The sequence below is a fragment of the Anastrepha obliqua genome, chromosome 3 (genome assembly GCF_027943255.1).
Source record: "Anastrepha obliqua isolate idAnaObli1 chromosome 3, idAnaObli1_1.0, whole genome shotgun sequence".
Lineage (NCBI taxonomy): Eukaryota > Metazoa > Arthropoda > Insecta > Diptera > Tephritidae > Anastrepha > Anastrepha obliqua.
The window spans coordinates 62,728,458-62,750,056 of record NC_072894.1 but is presented as its reverse complement, the minus strand read 5'-3'; the positions used below and the strand labels follow the sequence as shown (position 1 = coordinate 62,750,056).

Here is a 21,599-nt window from a genome sequence, read left to right as displayed (position 1 = left end):
ACCGATGAAAGTAGTTTCGAGATATGTGAATGAGTTTAAAGTTTGAAGTACAGGAGCGCGGACCGCTCTCTGCCTAGTTAATGGGCGTTAGATCCTATAATATAGGGTATTTCCGCATAAAAATTTCACAGTATATTCTTCAGATGCTATACTTTCGAAATATCGAAAAAAACCAAAACTCGATTTTTTGAAATTTCTCTCCTTAAGCTGCATTAAAATGGCTCGAAACAAGAGTAGAGCCATTAAATGGCTAGAAACAAGTGTACAGTTGCCTTAGCAACCTAACCCAACTTAGTTCAACTAATAAAATTGTACTTTGTTGGGTTTTGGGTCACTCTGTAATAAAAGGTAATGAAACTTCTGATGAGCTCGTCGATAGTATCATAGATGTTCACTATCCAAAACCGTACTGTGATATCATTTCGGCAGAAGCTAAATTCAGGGTTGGGAGTTGAGAGAATACTCAAAGAATGATCCATTAAAAAGTCACACAAGAACTCCGTCAAGACCAAAAGTTCTTTTAAATACAGGGTATTACCTATAGGGTACTGCCCAACATGCGTAAAGTAGATTTCAGAAAAATTGCAGGTCACTATTATTTAAATTACCACCTGTCAAAAATTCACACTGGGAATGAGACAAACTGTATACTCTGTTTGAAGGATGATGAAACCACAGAGAATATCTTGTGCAACTGTATTGCCTCGGCAAAGACAAGGCTGCACATCCCTCATCGAGAACAAATGGATCTGAATGAAATTAACAATACTCCTGTTGCAGATATTTTGAAATTTGTATAGTAGTAGGAAAAATAATAGTACTATTCAATGCGACTAGTATTAACTTCTTCTAATATATCATTTAGGTCGAAGTGTCCGGCAATGGGCACACTACGGCAGATGGTTTGTTTTCTTATGCGGAGTTTTTTCATTGCAGAAATACACTGAGTATGCGCAATTGCTTGCGGTCGCTCTTCCGTTTTTAGAAAAAACGTTTTCAATAATTTGGTGTTTTATTTCCGAGTTTTCAAACCAGGACACTACCGAATGGTAGTCGTGCACCATTCGGCTATGGCGGCCGCCAGGATACGTGTACCTATATAAAATTGTATTTGAGAACATTTTCACTGGTATTATTTTTAAGTTCTATACAACGGACTACGACCCTCTATATTTGCAGCATCTAAACTTTGCAGGAAACATTGGATATGTGTGGAAATGTCACACAGACATGCCAAGGCTAACTTTGATATTTCTGCAACCAGTTACTTTGCTTGCTACTCAGTCGATTAGTGGTTGATAAGTGTGGTCTGAACTGTGCTTGATATGTATCTAAGTGCACTTACTTGCTAAATTGCAAATTGACTTTTGTACAGTAATACGAGAGTGTATATTATAGTATGTTCTCTTACACATACATAAATATACACAAACTGGTATGTAACATAATAAACAGGCATGCAGTTCAATTGAAGTTTACAGTTGATCTCAGAAAGTGTCAATTACGAAGTTAAATTTAGATAGGGAATTGAGTTTGGCCATAATTAACACTATAAAACTATTACAATTTAATTAGTTAGGTTAAAAATATATGGAGGTTATAGCTGCCTCAGCTGAATGGATTGCCACGTGACTACCCTACGGAAGTGCACAGGTTCAAATCTCCATACATGAAACACTAAGTGATACATAGAAAGGAGTTTTCTAATAGCGGTCGCCCCTCAGTAGGCAATGGCAAACCTCTGAGAGTATTTCAGGTTTTTATGGTTTAATGTAAAGGTTTATGGTAAAGTTTTTATGAAAAACCATTTGCCGTTTGGAGTCGGCTTAAAAGTGTAGGTCGCTTCATTTGGGGAACAGCATCAAGACGCACTCCACAAATAAGAGGAGCTCAGCCAAATACTCAGTAAAAAGCCAATTATATACGTATATTCAAAGTATCAAAAGTATTTACACAAAGCTGAAATTGTCACACTATTTAGTAGAAGCTCTTTGTTTGTTGTTATTAAAGAACTGTATTGAAAAATGGTGTTGAAATCTTTAGAGTATGCAAAAGTACTTAAAAACTAGTGCAATTTCAAAGAAAACGACGGTCGTTGAACGCATTGACAGAGCATTAAAACGTAATTTGTTTGTGTAGTTAAATACTATTGGGTTGTGGGTTCATATCCCTTTCATATTTTCTTTTATTTTACAACGATTTGTTTACTGTTTGGCAAAGGGTAAGTATTCATTCGATAGAACTCTTTCTGCCCCAAAAAAATGTGTTAATTGTATTTTTGAGTTATTTAATTTTTTATTAGTTTTGAGGCCTAGAAATGGAATACCCAGGAGGCAAAAATCAACATTTTCGGTGCCTGCTCTTCTTTGCTTTTCATCGAGGTCAGAAATTTGCCGAAGCAGCCCGGGACATTTGCGGCGTTCATGGAAAAGCTTTCCAGGGCGAGTCTACAGCGCGAGTTTTACGTCGATGACAAGTCCCGCTGCGGGTCTTCTGAATTCGATGAAGAATTTGAAGGAGAACGGTCGCCAAACCATCATTGGTCGTCGATTGGCGGAAAAAATTAACTATGATCATAAAACAATTCTGAATCACCTTCATTCAATGGGATTTACCGAAAAATTGGGAGCCTTGGTGCCTCAGGGGCTCAATGAAACAAACAAAGAGTTGAAGGTAACTCTCAACATCTCGACCGTCTTCGAACAACACGTGGAGATGAGAAATGGTGCCACGGGAGATGAAAAATGGTGCCTATATATCCATATGAAGCAAAGAAAGGAGTGGGTGGCTCCAGGAGATAAGTCAAAGACGAAAGTCAAGCCGGATCTTCATCCAAAGAAGATCAGGATATGTATTTGGTGGGACTGGGCGAGCCTGGTGCACTGAGAAATGCTCGAAAAGAATGCCGCGGTCAACAAGGAGCTCTACATTGCCTATCTATATCCATATGAAGCAAAGAAAGGAGTGGGTGGCTCCAGGAGATACGTCAAAGACGAAAGTCAAGCCGGATCTTGATCCAAAGAAGATCAGGATATGTATTTGGTGGGACTGCGGGAGCCTGGTGCACTGAGAAATGCTCGAAAAGAATGCCGCGGTCAACAAGGAGCTCTACATTGCCTATCTATATCGCATGAATGAGGCTATTCGTCTGAAAGGACTAGATCGGCATGGTCAAACCATACTCCTTCACGACAACGCCTGGCCCCATGTTTCACAAGAATTTGCCTAATTTGGGCCGAAATAACATTCGTAAATTTGGTAACAACTTCCGCTCGACTCTCAGTGCTATGCTACATTGCTTTATAAATTTAATCATTGAATTTTCAGAAAAAATAATATTTCGCACTAATGAATCCGACAGGAACCACTCTTTATCATAATACTTAGGACGGCCAGAGTCATAAAATCAAGCGCGTGCTTTACTATCAAATATGCCGCTGTTTTCTTCGAACTTACACTATTTATCTTTACATAGTCTAAATATTTCAAAAACGATAATATTTTCCAATACAGTAGCTTAACAACCACAAGTGTAACAATTTAAGCTTTGTGTAAATTTGGAACAGAGTGCCGAAAATCTTTGCTTATCAAGAACATTTTGGTTCCAAAAAGGTAATGACCCTAAATATAGTGCCGAGATCGTTAAGATTTGGCTCTTGTGTTTTTTTTTTTTTTGTCCTTGTTTGTGTTGGTTGCGTAAATATATTTTGCTTTCTGGCAGGGTAGGTGATTAGACTGCCGCTAATAGGCCAAAAAAGCTCAAAGCTGTTAGAAAAACGAAGTCGAAGTCGGCGAAGTGTTATGCGGAGGAATAGGAATGGGCGAAAATTACAACTGAGGAAACAGAGAAATTACATAGTAAACTCAATGTCAAATAGATTGAGTGAAGTCCGGTTTTGTTTATTATTTATAAAGCTTCTCCATATGTTTAATAACAGTACACAGACTTTCTTTTCTTTTAGTTTTGTAACTTAAGAATGTAATGGAAGAATAAATAAATAAAAAATATATATAAATAATTAATCAATTTAAAATTATTTGTAAAGTGTACACAGACTTTATGGCACACGCGTATAAAAAGTGAAAAAAGTTAAATTCAGACCGAACCGACCTTCTTATATCAGCGCTCATTTTAGTAAAATTTTGTTTGGGCTGGCTGTTAGAAGCATCCAAGGTCATAGAGAATGAGAGCTATTATTTATTACATCAGGCGGACGAATGAAAATTAATCTTAACATAAAAAAGTAGAAGTCCTTTTTAAATTAATCTCAGTAATAATTATGTCAGATCTAATATATATCAGAGCAATATTGTACCAAATACGCACGAGTTTCATAAAGTCATTATCGAGATATACGCATTTACCAAAAAGTGCAAGTCGTTACGCCTATTTTTCCACTTTTCCCCGAATTTCATTGAGGTATCAGCGCACGGACAGATGGACACATACGAGTATATATTTATATGTCTATAGGCATATCGCACTAAAATTAAATGCAACACGAAAGGTGACTGAGCTGATGGTGTAACAGAAGCAACACTGGAATTTGGAAATTTAACATCAAGTCACAATATAGCCAAGATTTTGACTGTAGCAGCAAAATAAAATGACAGCGACATCTCAATTGGATGCCAATTCGAACGAAACGGAATAGTGACATCAAGAGCCAATAGAGCAAGAAAAAAAGAAGACAATATGATACAGAGGAGAAAAAATGACTACGAATTTCTATTCAAAACAGGATATGGCAAGCCCTACGAAGATTGTGTGGATGACGGATTGCTGAATGAATGGACGACCGGGTTCTGGTAACGGAAAAGACAATTGTCCTCTTGTATGGACATTGACTGTACATACATTTGTACTCATGTACCTATGCCCATATACTAAATTGGAAGGTAGACGGTAAGGCTAAGCCAAACATTTTACGAGCGATTGAGGAAGCGAGCAATACATGCAACTGTGTAACTAGATTCGATGAGGAAAGGAGCCATTGTACTAACTTGTTCAGAAGTGTGCAAATTGGCCACTCGTTCTCTGCCGGGGCGTGAAGGCTAATAATTGATCACGTAACTGAAACGCTTGACAGCACTGGAACGCACTAAAGAAAAATAAAACAGGAGCAAAGTCACCGGTCAGTAGACGTTGACGAACAAGAAGTTGCAGAAGAACATAATGGGGCACTATGTGTGGAATTGTAAAGCCTACAGGTTGAACGCATTGAACTCTAAGTGATGTATTTGTACATGGATTTAGCTAAATATAGGTATCACAAAGCAATGTACTTGTAGATAGATGCCCTTAATATATAAAGGGTGATTTTTTAGCTATTATCTTTTTAAACAGTTGGTTTAAACAGCTGACGCACGTTTCATATTTTGTTTCACTGCCAAATTTCTTTAGTTTGGTCTATAATTTACCATGAATCGTCTTACAAACGAACAACGCTTGCAAATCGTTGAATTTTATTATAAAAGTGCGTGTTCTCTTAAGAAAGTTTATCGCGCGCTTCTTCCATTTTATGGTCAGTTTAGTTTAATCGACCCACTGAAGCGGCTATTCGAGCTATTGTGACTAAATTTAGAACCAAATTTACATTATTGGTCATCAAACCACCAACATGCTTACGTAGAGTGCGAACTGAAGAAAATATCGCAGCTGTATCGGCCAGTGTTAATGATGACCATCAATTATCGATTCGTCACCGTTCGCAGCAATTGGGCCTCCGTTACTCAGAAACGTGGAACATTTTGCGAAAGGATTTAGGTGTGAAACCTTCCAGAATACAGCTGGTGCAAGAATTGAAGCCGAACGACTTACCGCTACGCAGAATTTTTGGTGAATGGGCCCTTGGAAAGTTGGCCGAAGATCCACTTTTTTATCGAAAAATTGTGTTCAGCGACGATGCTCATTTTTGAATCAATGGGTACGTAAATAAACAGAATTGACGATTTTGGAGTGAAGATCAGCCAGAAGAATTGCAAGAGCTACCAATGTATCCAGAAAAGGTCACAGTTTGGTGCGGTTTATGGGCTGGAGGTATCATTGGACCGTACTTCTTCAAAGATGCTGCGAATCGTAACGTAACTGTGAATGGTGAGCGCTACCGTGAAATGATATCCAACTTTTTTTTGCCCAATATGCAAAGGCTTGACTTGCATGACATGTGGTTTCAGCAAGACGGTGCCACATGCCACACAGCACGTGTAACAATGGACTTGTTGTTACGTGTGTTTTTTTGAAAAACTTTCCTATAGCTCTTAAAAAATCACCCTTTAGCTTGAGTGATTGCAATTTACATAATATAACTGTGATGTAGAACATAATCTGATAAATAAATACCAATAAACCTAACCTAAATATGATATCCAGAAAAGAGTGCTGCTTATTGCCAACTAACCAATATTTCAATAGGTAATTCATACAATCTGAAAGGACAAATTCGTTTTCTTCGTTCAAGTGTGCCTACTCCTTGGGTCTCCAATCTAACCTTACCTAACCTACTTCCTCCAAGAAGAAGCAACTTTGTGGGGCATTTCGGCTCTAACTTCAAGTAATCCCGGAATTAACCCATAAATTTATTCAGAATATATCTGTATATACTTGTATAGAGATATAGGCCGGATTTGCGAAGCGAATATTTTTCCACTACACTCGAAGATATTATACTTCTAAAGGGTTTTTACGGGTTTTATTCTTCACATCACTAACTTGTCCCAACAGCTCGAATTTTTTCACTTATTTCTGTATTGCGGTCCGACAAGGTGCTTCACGATGACCCAAACATGTTCGAGTTTTACGAACCGTCTCTGCCAAATTTTCAACATTTGTATAGTGAAATTTAATAATTTCAGTGTAAACATGTATTGTTCCATATTTATTAATGACGTAGTTTCTACTTGTCAAATACCAAAAAATGACAGCTTCAAAATGACATCTACCGAAATAGCGGGCTATTCAAAATAACACCTGTTATTGAAAACCCCTTTAGAATTCTGAAGGTTATGAGCGTAAAAACAGTTGTGGAAGTGAGAGGATTCTATTGATCATGACTAACGCTGTCTATCCAACCTTAATGTAAGTTCAACAATAGGGATGACATAAGCAAACAGAATACGCTGCATAAATGAATTGCAAAGCATTAAGGAAAGCTCAAATAGGTGCCGAAAATAAGTTGTGCAACCAGAATACATCGTGAAATGAAGTCGAAAGGCGTTGGATGATTCGCAGTTTCAACAAAATATTACACGTTTTGGATGGCGAAAATTATTTTCCTCTCAGCAAATCTGAGCTGCCTGGAAATGATCGATTTTGTACAAATGACTTGTCCAAATGTGACTTCAATGTTAAATTTAAGTTCAAGAATAAATTTGAACTAGTAATGATGTTGTACAACGTAATGCCTGTAAAAGAGTTTCAAAGTCTTGATTCAAGCCAAGTGCCCTCTCAGGGTGCAAAGGAATATTCTAGAAGTGTACAAAAGAGCGACATCCCTCAAACATGACCCAATGTCGTCAAATAGTCTTCGGAAATTAAAACTGGATGGCATACACGAACAACTAGAGAGCTACAAATTTTTAAAAATTCAAAAAATACTTTGTACCTGTGTTCGTAGGCAATAATGCGGGTCATTCGAAGGTACCTCTACGCACGGCTGAGCAAGGACATTTCTCAACTAGGCATTGATTTTTCAAATGATCCAACTCTGGCAAATAATTTTATTATAAACGTTCTGTAAAGAAATAAAACAGTGGAGGTGGTTATAGATTTTATGTATAGATATCTTCTATTTTAAGCTACGCTATACGACCTGGCTGCACTAATTCGCACGGGTACAAATGTAAAGTATTATAAGCCGTAATTTTGTTCATTAGCATTGGATCAAAATGACATGCTCTTTCATGGCTGATATATTATGTTGCAAATAAAAGGCTCGACTCAAAATTGGAAATTGTCAGCCTAAAAAATACATATGCACTTACTATTGACTAAATATTCGTCTTTATTTTACGGGTGCGAAGCGTGGAATGCGACGAGAGCTGGCACAAGCTCACTACAAGTCTTTGTAAACAGAAGCCTCCAAAAAATCCTAAAATATTCTGACTGAACACTATAGTGAATGCCGACCTATGGGCCAGAGCAGAAGCCAATGCTGTTAGAGATCTGAAAAAGAAAACTAGGCGGAGTCGGTTATATTCTGAGCAGAGCAAATGGCGGCATAACAAAGTCCGCCATGGATTGAAACCCCCAAAGAAGCCGCAGATAGGGAGACAACCCGTGCTGGAGTCGGAAACCCATGCTATGCACCTTAGCTGGAATGAAGTAAAGATATTGGCGCAAAACAGAACTAAACGGAAGAAATTCGTTGTGGCCTTATGTTCTACACTGGAACTCCAGAAATTGATGGTTGGTTGATTGGTTGGTTAAAGTGGTGATTCTTCCAGAATACAACTAGCGCTTCCGCACCATTTTGTTGTCACATCCTCGTTACTAACTTTTGTAATGGTTATTTACAGCATGACTATATCCAGTCTGTGCGATTTAAGAACTTTATTAGGTTGTTTTCGTCTAAGCCAGACAGTTGTCGAGACTCTCCAGCAGCGATTGGCCTAGGGTTAACATTCTGTCCTTCCATGGGGCAGGGAATTCACAGAGGAAATGGAAGATTGTTTCCTTTTTATCCGGTTGCTTACAGCTGGGACAGTATGTATTGTGAGGGATACGCCTTTTGGCTACTTGTTCTCCAATAGACCATAAGCCAGTTAAGACTGCCGTTAGTCACCAGGGGTCCAGCCGTTTCATGTTTAACAATGTCGACGATTGCTTGAGGTTTTATGTGGGCCATAACGTTCTGTTAATTTTGCATTTCATCTGGTATTTCTATCTGCAATCCGCGATTCGGAGGAATTTTAGGGATATTATATTCTAGACTGCACCTAATGGTGTGAATACCGAGCATTATTCATGGCAGATCCGCCCTCTTGCCAGTTCATCTGCTTTTTCGATACCTTCAATGTTTCGATGACCCGAGACCCAGATTAAGGTAACTTTATGGTTTTCCCTCCAGGTGGAAAGGCAATTCCTACTGTGTTCCACCACTTTAGAGGTTGTAGTAGCCGAACCCAGTGGCTGGATTGCACTTTGGCTATCCGAAAAAATAGCGGTATTGCACTTAAAAGAGAAATCTGCGATTAGTATCCTACAAGTCTCCACAGTACTTCCACCTAGAAGACACTTCTGGTATTAGGGAGACGCACAGATTTCTCAATTTTAAGTCTGTGAGAATATATACCAGCTCCAATACCACAATCTATTTTACGGCCATCTGTATAGACTATTGTGTCGAAAATCCCTTATTCCATTCTTACTTAGATTCCTATAGAATGTTACCGTCGGACGATGTAATCAGTCCTCACCGAGGTTAACTGAGTTTGATGATTGTGAACTAAAAAATATTCGTACCCTTTTAATTTTTTATTGCTAGGCTTTTAACAACTATAATTGTAAGAAATATTGTTTATACCTGAAAATTATTGCTTTAACGGTCCGCAAGTACTACTAGCTTACTTACCACCTGATCAAAACTATTTTTGAAAATTGGAAAACAAAATATTTATACTTTATTAAATTAATATTATTTAAAATATTTATACATACATATATTTAGGGTAATAGAGTAAAGAGACCATTTAAATTTTACATTATTTTAGGATGTGTTACCCTCCGAAGTACTTCCCTAACTTTAGTTTTCATTAGGAAATAGCGCAATAAAAACTTGTGGGACGTATTCCCCGCGAAATAGAAGATTAGAGTATTTTTAAGTTGCAATGCAAATGATGTGGAGTTTCATATTTTACTTACATACTTACTTACCTACCTGATCGCCTCGCATAGGGTCTGTCTAGTCGTTGCAAACTCTGTTCAGCATTTGCGCATTCTTGAGGTACACAAAACTCCAAGAAATGACAGAGACAGATAGAGAACAATGCTTGAGACATATTTGCAAATATAGTGTGACAATATAAGAATTATAAAAATACTAAAATTATTTTTCCCGCCATATGGGCGGTATTTGGTCTAGTAAGTAACATAGTCATGTCGCTTATATGGCGGCATTGGTTCGTTAAGGGCTAAAATTTCTTAAGCGTTGTTGAATTTTGTACTTTTTTCATATACTCGTTGGCATGTACATGTGTACGTGCACATACAGCGCTTTGAAGTAAGCCCACCAATTGGTAATTCTTAGCTGTAAATCTATTAATAGACTTTCTCATTTTTCTCACATAAATGACTAGTTTCATAAGATATTTACATTCATTTTTGTAGCACGCATATAACTTACACCGCACCGCTTTCTTCTTTATTACAGAAAATAATTTCGTTTGTGATTGCCGCCTCCGATGGATATTTGAATTGAAAAATCGCACACGGTTCATGCAGCTTCGTGACATGCTCGAGGATTTTGTTTGCACATTGCATGATCCAAAAATTTCCAACTTTATTGAGCCCATACCAAACCACATTTTAGATCTATTGAACATCGGTTCTAGCTACAATGGTGAAAACTTAGGTGGCAGCAACATCGGGCGCAAGCGATTCTCCAAGTCCCGTGAAAGTGGCACCCAGCGAAAAGTGAGCAGTAGTGGCAGCAATGGGCATCGTTTCGAACAAATGCAACTAACAGCCGATAATGTGGAGGTTGGTGAAGGCAATGCGGCTGCTATTGCCAGCATACCCGAAAATAGCGCACACATTTTGACGCTAAGCAAACGGTCGATTGCCGCCAAAGAAGAAGTAGTTGCAGCTGCCAGTAGCCAGTCGGAAATGTATAACGATGCAATCTTAGCCGCATCCGACATACCAATCGTCGCTACCGCCAATATAATTGGTGAAAAGAAAAAGAAATCTATATCATCGGCCAATCTACGAGATGATTACTATGACGAAACCACCGGCGTTGGTGGTAATCCTGCTCCGCATGAACTACTGCTTGCGCAGCAAGTAGAACTAGGCGACGGTTTGGATGCATTTAAACAAAACGCCTTGTACAATCAGCAAACCAATGATGTCATCGCCATGACCAGCTCAAACGCCGAACATACAGCCAGTAGTAAGCCACAGCCTTTGGGCATTAAGGTACGTCTCTTCACACTCAAACCGGAGTATCTGCCGTGTCACGATGAGCTAAGCGATCCCACAGAATTACCACTGTCGCGCGATCTTATGGATGTACGTAGCAATCAGGCGCAGAGCAATATGTCATCCGGCGGATATGGCCTGACAATGGCTACACGGACATTTGGAGGTGTGGTGGCGTTAATTTTACGCTTCAGCAGCAGACGGCGAATCGGTTAAGGGGATGTAAAGGCGCAGGGTACAGTAAGTATCAGATATTTTTAAACATGGGTACATTTGGGGATATTGCCAAGATATTCGAAAGGCGGCTAACCGTGCAGATCGTGGTAAGCAGCTGTGTATATTTAACTACAATTATTAATACTTAAAATAATTTTAGTGTTTAAAATTATTTATTTTAATTTTTTTTTTTTGAACATTTGAGATTAAGGCAAAGTAAAAATAGCAAAACAAAAAAGTTAATGATAATTCAAGCAACGATTCTTAGACGTTTTTATATTTACAAATGCTTTAAATAAACATAACTATTAGCAATTTTTTTTTCAAAGATGTTTGCCATTTTAATTAATTTGAAGTCTCAAAACATTCAGCAACACTGTAAATAGTACATAAACACTTTGAATCTAATTAAAAAATATTATAATTAAATGCCTGGTGCTTATGTAGGCAAGCTTAAGGAATCTGAATAATTTTAGAACAGGCCAATATAATTCGTAGGTAGCTTACAATTGTATATAACAATTCAGAATTTAATGGAGAGAAGCAAAAATTAATTTTTAATAATCCGTAAAGTTCATGGAAACAAAAAATATATTTAACATATTAAAATGCTTTGTGAAATAATAAATAATTTTATAAAAAAAAAATATTTTGAAGACGAGCTTCAATTAATTGTATGCTTATTTTTTATTGAAAATTTTACTGAAAAATATAAACAAAACTATTACTATAATACATTAAGAATTTAAGCCGAAAGGACTGCAAACGGTAAAGCACTCAGCTTTAATAAGCTCAAATAAAAAATTTACCTGCCTGTTTGGCAGTAAACATTTGAGAGGTAGTATAGCAGCGTATAATAAAGTGTAATAAAGAAATTAGAAATAAGGTAAAATTTATGGAAGATGTATTTGTACAAGAAGTAATTAAGTGTAACAATAAATTACATACTTACTAAACTTACTTCTGTGGAAGTGTGTGAGTATTTTCTGGCAACCCGAAAACTTGGAAAGAACTTCACTACATATATTCTCAAACCTTTTTGGCAGAACTTTTTATGTAATTTTAGGAATATGCATAAGCACTCAAATTACAGTCATAATAAAAACAAGTAAACCTGTATAAATGTAAAACCAACCAAGCGATACCTACTAATTTCAAATAATTCCATACAAATCTACGTTCATTTATATTTGCTAGTGGGTAAATTTATTTTTTAAATCAAGTATTAATTTAATTTTTTTAGTGGGAATGCGCCCTTAACAGCTCTATTCTGTATTGCGAAGAAATTATCACAAAAATGATTCGTATTCTGGCGCAATCGCCTGCGATCAAAATTCAGTTGCTTCTCACTCTCTTGCGTTTTGTATTGCGGATCTTTTTTGTCAAAACTTTAAACCGTTTTCGAGCAGATTGATGACAAAAGTGTTTTCATCAGCATTTCACGCTCAATAATAGTACGCTTGTACTCAGTTATTGATTTTCATGTATTTTGCATTCAAAAGGAAAATTTGGTTTTGGAAAGGTGGAATAATCTTATTTAAAAAGCCTACAAATCTTCAATAAAAAATGTTTCCTATGTATATTAGATTCCTCAAAAAGTTTGCAATTTACAAAAATGTTGACCCTCGTGCTAATAATTATCTACAGATGGAAATGTTTTCAGACAAAAGTTTCCTCGGTGTTCTATACAGCAGTTTACATTAATTTTCCTACGGAATAGGGTTGAGAAGTCCTCACCTTCTTCTACTCCGTCCCCTACACTAAAATCTTAAATGTTACTCATCTCAACGTAAACCTAATCCTTTCCTTCGTGCTAAAACATTCGAGCTTGTTAGTTTTTTGTTTTTGAATATCCGGCTTCACAATTTCTACCAGCATTTTTAGACATCCTGTAAAATGTCTGAAATTCGTAATCATCCTCCTGTAGCTCCCTCACAGTAATGGATAATCTGTTATTTGAGTTATTTCAAATGTACGGATGCACCCGGTACCTCCTTTTTCTTTTATTTCTCCTCTGAATGGAAAAAATAAAATAATAAAACAAATTCTTCTTCAATGTTCGACACATTGGCAATTCGTACTTTGACGTAGCTAGTCGTATTGTGTGCGGACATTTATGCTGCCAACAGTGACCGACGTATCGTAGTCCCTTACTGCAGCCCCTAAAGAGCACAAAATTGAGCAAAACTCATCCCGTAGAGTAGTTACATATTTACACAATACATCGGTTTGTGTGTGTATGTGTTTGGTTGTATCGCCATTGTAGCCATTGATATTTTTGCTTACACACTTTGTTTAATAAACCAAAGCCAAAAACCAGCAAATGCAAGTAGTTCATTTATCTAAGTATAATTAACATTATTCAACATTGTCGTTAAGTTATTTTAACAAAAATTAAAATTTTTCCAAGTTTATTTCGCAAATTATTTCAAAATATATTGCTTGGGAACACTGTGTGGTGAGAGAGCAATCAGCTGACACGGTTCTACGGGAATTTTCAAAAATCCTGCGATAAAATCTACGATACTACGATACGGAGAGGAAGTAATTTTTCATTTACATGAGGCTCTCATTAGTTTGATTGTAACAGCTGACAGGTGACTGCGTTTACGTCGGTGACTGTTTGTAGCATAAGCGTATCGGCATCGTCGCTGCTTTAAAGAATATATCTTGCCGATGACGATACGAGCCGTGTGCGATGGGCTAAGCACTTCATAATTACATTTAATTTTTTTTTTTTCAATTCTTCCATTCCTCTTCATTTCTGAAACTATTCATTTGTTTTCGACAAAAAAAAATCTCCTTACATAGTGAAAATCAGACTACATATATAGGTGCAATCCTGGGAACGCGAATTTGTTGCTCCAAGCAACACTTAAAAGTTGGCTTTCACAGAGCTTTAGAGTGATAGATCACATTAAGCTAGAGCTGCTCATCTGTTGTACCCATGAACTAAACTACTCAGGCTCGTAACTCCTCCCATTTCAATTAATTTCATTACATTAAGAAAACCAAACTCCTTAGTACAAAATGATGTGATCAGCTAACGGATTGACTTTAAACTATTCATATAAAATTCACTTACCAAGCAACTGCAGTAAAATTATTTTAAGTATCATTATATGAAATGAATGCTCAAAAAATGATCTGAAATGCGCCTATAGATGAGTAATGACGCTCAATAGCCCAACTCCTAAAAGTCTTCACTCAAATGTACATTTTTTGAAATTTACGAAGAAAAACACTCCAAAAAAGCAAAAATGCGACTTCGTTTGGATCCTATTTCGCAATGCTGTATATTTGTTAACCGAGGAATGCCCCAAGAAATAAGTAAATAGATATGTAAGGAAGATAAATAAAAATTTTCACTTTTTTCTTTGTGAAAGTCCATGAGCCTTTCATAGGAACCATTTGCCGTTCGGAGGCTGCATAAAACCGGACAACGCAAATTGAAGTAGAAGCTCAGATAAACGCTTCGCAAAGGCATTATGACACAATTATATGGTTATTTTTAGTTTAAATGAAAAATAATTTCAATATTTTAATTTAAATTATTTTTTGATTTCATTTTAATTTCTGTCTCCTACAATTTTGATTTATTTTAATCAGAATTTTTATGCTATGCGCTTGAAAAAAATATGTATGCCAACAGAAAAAACCAATACAAAAAATTTTTTTCATAATTTAATTAAATTTTTTATAAACATTATAAAAACTATACTGCATTCATACACTTCGCAACAAAACGAAAGCTCATCAACATTTTCATCCTTTTTGACTATTTGTCTTGACTATTTGATTTGATTAATTATTTTTTGTTTTTTTTGTAATGTTAACAACATTTTTTCTGAGAGTGTAGCTCGCTGTCTAACAAAAACCGTCTAGACCCAATTTGCAAAACTTAAATAAAAATTTAAAAAATTCCACTCATAGTAAACACTTATAAAACTCAAGCTGATGGCCCAGTCGCTAATGCTTTTTAATTCATTGTGATTGTAATTCATTTATTACTTTTCCAATTTTCAAATAATTAAATAAAAACAAAAAAATTAAAACTGAAGGGGACGTTTTAGCAACTTTAAACTCATACAAAAGCTTCAGAACCAAAACGTTTTCTAAAAATTTCAATTAAAAGCCATGTAATTGGGGTAAAAAGTTCGTAGAATTTTTCTTACAGTTATATAAAAATCTAAAATTGCATTTGTGTGGTTTTTGTAGGACAAAGTGCTATATTCTTATAAAGGAATAATGGGCATTGAAAAAATGGGCAGTCAAGACTCTTCAAATTATTGATGTGCTATACCTTGTCGCGGGGTGTACATACACACAATCATATGTAGTATGCATACTAATAATTTAAGAGAAAATTCTTTACACAATAAAATAAAAAAAATTATTATAATTAAAAATATTTATGTATATATGTACTTTATTCAGCTCTGATGAGCGAATTTCACCGCCAGATTTGAAGAAAATTAAACATGTACGTAATTGTATGTTCATATGAGTGTGCACACGTATAAGTATACAAATAAAACAATTTGATTGAAATAATTAAGTAAATTATATTAAATCTGTATAAAAACTACTAAAGAATACAAAAGCAAAATTTCACACACATGTCCGTATATGTATATGTATTTAGGTGTATTCAATGCAAGGAACCTCCGATGTACTGGCGTTTCATTTTAATTTACGAAATACAATAAAATGAATAATGAAATATGAAAAATCTACAAATAAAAGTAAGCACAAAAGCATAAATTCACTGTAAGAAGAGGAATATATTAAATACTCTAAACAAAAGCTGAACAAAAGTGTAAAGCCATGATTTTATTCTTATTGATGAACATTGCACCCCTTACAGGCGTCAAATTGGTTGTTGAATGTACGATAAAGAATAAAATTCAGACAAAAAAATGTTTACAAGATTTTCACTAATACAAAGGACCTTTTAAAGAATCTCTTTTGTATTGTATTAAGACCACTCAAGAAGAAGATGAGGAAGTACCTAAAATGTTTTCGAAATAATTTTTGTTGATTGTTTTTTTTTAACATCTAACTTTTCTAAACATTGTTTACTTAACCAAAACCTCTATGCCTTGACTTTAACGAAATCAACTATGGTAGACGCATAAGATATAGGCACACAACCGGCGCGCTTGTAAAGTTTATATACAAACATACATACATACATAAAATTTTAAGTAAGTACAACCAAGAGATATACATAGTTAGAGACTCGTAGGGTTAGTGGTAGCTCAGTAGGAAATTAGCAGCAGAAAGGGGAATACTCTAATCACGCAACTCTACTAAAACTAGTGGACAACTATAATGCATACGAGTATAGAAAAAAAAAACAATAATTTATAAAAGAATAATAATAAAATTATAAACACATTAAATAAATAAAAAACGGTTTTTAGCACGCGTAAGCAAGTGGCTTAGAAGTAGTTTTTAGCCAAGTGTGTTAAGAAACTTTTTTTTTTTTGCTTAAATTTTTTTAAAAAGCAATTTTTGGAGTTCAACGTATGTTATACAGTTTGTCGTGCTTAATTGCAACAACTGTTTATAGTGAATTCGAAATAATTGACCCAAATTTCCGGATAATTAAAAAATTTCGAGTTTTTATTGAATATCTTAGTTTAATTGCTTTGCAAATATTTCCAAATTTAGCTTAACTGCCTCAATTTTGCTCCTCAAATAATTGACCCTATGTAAAAGAGAAAAAAATAATAATATAGTATAAGTGCGCATGCTGGTTTACAGAATCTTTTTAACATGCTTTCTATAGAAACACTCTGATCAATATACTGATGTGAATTGGCAAAAATTTTATAAACAAAAAATTATATTAAATATCTTCATTTAAAAAATATACCTGTAAAATTTTAAAATTGCATTTAAAATATGCCAATAGGTAAAATTTGTAAATATTTTTTTTTAACTTATTTGTACATTGGCTGTAACTCCGCCGTTATAAAAAATGTACTAAAAATTCTAGCAAGATTTAAATTTTACGCCACTTCAGCGATAATGGGCTGGCAAGCTTCACTTGCTTTTTGATTGGCGTGATAGCCGCTTAAACGATTTACACTGAGCTTAACAAAGCGCGGCAGTCGTTTCGTCCTCTCGCTAAACGTTGCTAGTTGGGCACACCCAATCCCATATCTACCTGGTCTTTCCTAATCAAAGGACGCCTTCCTCTTTTTCTATTAGCACCAGCAGGTATCGCATCGAATACTTTTAGAGCTGAAGCGTTTTGTGTTTAGTAAAAATGGTATAGGTACTCCACTAAAGAATAACTAATTTTCATTGTTTAATGAATATTTATGACTTATTTAGTGAATATTTGTTAACAATGAATATTTAACTGCCACATTTCAAAAATTTCGTACAAGCTATGAGCCGAATATTCATCAACTGCAAAGAGAGTAATTGAAATATTGTGAAAGACTGAACCACTAAGGTAATGCTAACAATACTGGCCGTCCAACATCAAAGCGCTCAATTGTTATTATCGGATCACAGTGTGAGGGTATACATAACTGAAACTGCATTAAATCTGTTCGGCGTGCTAAACTAGAACCTCGATTTTCAAGAAACTCTCTACAGCATATTCAGGATTGTCCAGAATTGAAGTGGAAAAATTATTTTAACTCTGCGTGACGTAACTATCCGAACTAAAATGATAATGCCACAATGGACAGCTTTTATACACAAAAATTACGAGGAAGAAAGATAACACGGAACTACAGTAAAGGGAACGTTTTAAGTGGCCTTGTAGAGGTCGTAGATCTGGTCGAAAAGTTCACAAAAACGTGTTTGGCAATTTTACAACAGACTTATTCAAAAAAAAAAAAAACAATTTAGCATGGCCTACTTTTGTAGCAATATAAGACCTTAATAAATCGTAGCAAAGGTGAATAATAGCATTTCTTAAAAGAAGAATTTCTTTTGCGAAAGTGTTTTTAATGGAACAAATTTGCAATCAGTCTGAAATTTACACAAATTTTTTTATATGCTCAAATTTGGTACGTTTTTCTAGAATTTTCACTATTACATTTAAGTTATTTTCTGTGAACAACGTTTTTTTCAGAGTAAAATTAACTGAATTAAGATATTCTACATAATTGACGAAAATAAAAAAAATCTTAACTGCAATAAGAATTCTGGGTTTCGTTGAAAACTTTGAAAAAAATATGAAAGATTTATCGCGCATAATTTCAGTTAAAATTATGTTTTCGTTAAGAACAAATACTTAGTGTGAGATAAACTTAACCGGCAATGTTTTGTCTCTGTATTATTCGTGGATAAGCGCCATCGATTTAATAAGTTAATTTAATAAGACAATTGCCCAAAAAATGTTAACAACGCACCAGTAGTGCAGTCTGAAAACAATATGCAAATTTAAAAATCATCAAAGGTGACAAACCTACAATATACCTATAATGCATTTCTTCAAACATCTACACAAATAAAGTGTGATATTTTTTATAATCGAAATCAATATTTCCCAGACTTATGCCCCCTTCTGCCTACTGAATAATCTGTAGACTTTCAGCGGTGAAATCTCATTTTCAAACCAGCTGCTATTCTGAAAGCAGACTAGTGACTAGTGACGTCTTAAAAAAACAGTGCCTATTTTGTCAGCAAACTGTCAGTAGATCACAAAAAGAAAAATATGGAGAAAAGGATAGCTGAATTTTATTTCATTAACTGAAAAAACAATCGCGAAAATGCAGCAAAGTAATTTCTTCTTGAATACAATATTTATTAAGAATAAAAAAATGTTTATCTTCTAACAAATTTACAGAGGAATGAAGTCCCATTTTTACAGGGAGAAAATATTTTCAGCACCTTTTTAAATTAGCTTTTAAATCATTATAAAACAAAATATATTAAAAATAATTGGCGCGTACACTTCTCTTAGGTCATCGAGCTCTACCTAGCAACAAATATGCTACTGAAATCGATTCTTAAAAACAAAGGATTTCAAGGAATCGATTAATAATTTTGTTTGCAGTCCTTAAATATCATCTCTTATTGGAACACAGTACTAGATGACTATTGCATTTCACCACGAAATTTGGTGAACATGTTTTGCGTGCAAGTTACGTCGTAATTCGCAAAAATAGGCTCTAATACAAAATCTCAAATTTAGTGAGTTACATAAATTACCGCATGCAGCACTAATGAGGAAGTACTAATTGCATACTTCTTAGCATATTTTCTTAATTACTAGGACTTTTCTTCGTACCACAAGAGTTTTATGAAAAGTTAAGCTAATTTCTTGCAATAATGGCGTTCAAAATTCAATAGAAAATTATTTATTGCATATAATTATTCTCATTTTTATCATTTTCCTGAAAATACAAATATATAATATTTCAAGTTCAGTAAAGAACAGGTGAACGACTGTTCAAAGTTCAACGATGCCCAGAATTTGTATGCATTTTTTATGTTTTTTATTTGCATTAGTATAAGATTGTTTGTATAAAATTGTATAAATTTCAAAAGTGCAATCATTACTTTATTTCTAAAGAACCAAAATTGCTAAAAGTCAAGGACCGAGAGCATATTTCGTAGGTGAAGTCATGCTAATTTTTTTTTTATGAATAAGTTATCAGTGAGATAGTCAGGGTTTTGGAAAATTTTCAAACACATTTTCGTGCGTTACTCGGCTAGATCTAGGACCTCCCATCACTTAAATCACTTAAAAAGTTAGTGTTCTTTTTACTTCGTAGCACCGCGTAATAGTTAGAAAGAAAAAGTTGTTTGTAATCAAGAAAACAAAAATTAAACCAAACTTTCAATTACGTCAGTTCAACAGCTGACTCTCTCAAAATACACTGAGAGACGAGTATACTGCCCACCATGTCAAAAATTTGCATTTCCATGCGTACAATAAGCAATTGACACTACTTTTCATGTACAGCGAAAAGAGTAACAAACTCAAACTCTGGTTCATTGAACAGCAATAAAATGATGATTCGAGAAAATTCGAATAAAATCACTCCAAGCCATTAAGCTCCTTGAGGGCTCCTGTAATCATCAAATCGCCGTATTTAGGTTAGGGTTTAAGGTTGCAGACTTGACTGAGCCATACCTCGTTGAGGATGGAGCTGGTCAAAAAGTGACTGTTACTGTGTTGTGTCTGATATAGCGATATTCTAATCGAGTTCTTTGTGCTTAAATTGAATAAAATTGATGTAGAATTTCGATGTCGACAAGACCACTCAACATGCCACACAGTCTGTGCAATAATTCATTTACTAGAGTGTTTTGTCGGACGGAATTGACGCTCTAAATCATATGATTTACCTGGATTTCTTGTTGGGTGTTCAACATATTTAAAGTCCATGCGCACAGAAGAAGTGAATTCAACGCTTTACCAACGAAATTTAGACAAAATGATAATGAAAAACGTCGGCAAAATTATGTGCGTAAGCTCATGCTAAGGTCTCTTCTTTTCGCCAAGCGCTAGAAAGAAGCTGGAAGATGTGAACTATACCTGTCTAATAGGCTATAACTATACTCGTTAGCGGCTAATCTTACTCGATAACTTTGTTGTTGTTTTCACACGCAAATGTTTCGTCAAGTTAGTCGAGCAGAGAAGGGGCGAATAGAAGCGAAGAAATTGCTACCTACAGCAACTGTTTTTTTCTATGCACTTCATTTAAAACTGGCTTGCATTTTTAGACACCCTTAATTTTTTGAATTGGAGTACTGTAATTCTTACTTCTAAACCCTCTCCCTTCCAAATAATTTTCTACCTACGCGCAGATTTCATTATATTTGATTGTATTCGATTTCATTAGCGATTAGGAACCCTTTTTGTAGTTAGACTAAGACTGATAGAGCGATAATGTAAAATAAAAACATTACTATTTAATAGTATGTAGTAATGGGGAAACTTATGCAGAAAACATGCTGAATTTGGATGTTTCAAAATACACAGACATGGAGTGAAAAATTATGCAAAAAATGTTTCAAGTATAGGAAGGACTATCAAAGATAACGATTTCAATACGTTACTTATATATAAAAAAAAAAAAAACAAATAAAAAAAAATGATTGAAAATTTGCGAAAACTTCTAGTAAGACAAATAGAGAAGCTACAAGCAGCAGCTACTTACTTACATACATACGTTCTCAGTATAGAATTACGTAATTTAAGTAACCGAATGTCAAAGAATAAAAAATTACGCGGGACACATCATCACTTATGCAATACAATAAT

General features: G+C 35.0%; 1 protein-coding gene across 2 annotated transcripts in view; it reads left to right on the top strand.

Annotated features, from left to right (window-relative positions):
* Positions 1-11,440, top strand: part of LOC129242754 (connectin-like) — a 201,836-nt gene extending 190,396 nt beyond the window's left edge. For both annotated transcript variants that reach the window (XM_054879574.1, XM_054879573.1), the window contains exon 4: positions 10,371-11,440. In XM_054879574.1, coding sequence (XP_054735549.1) covers positions 10,371-11,356 — 986 coding nt within the window. In that variant the 3' untranslated portion in view covers positions 11,357-11,440. The remainder of the gene's footprint in view (positions 1-10,370) is intronic.
* Positions 11,441-21,599: the final 10,159 nt, after the last annotated feature.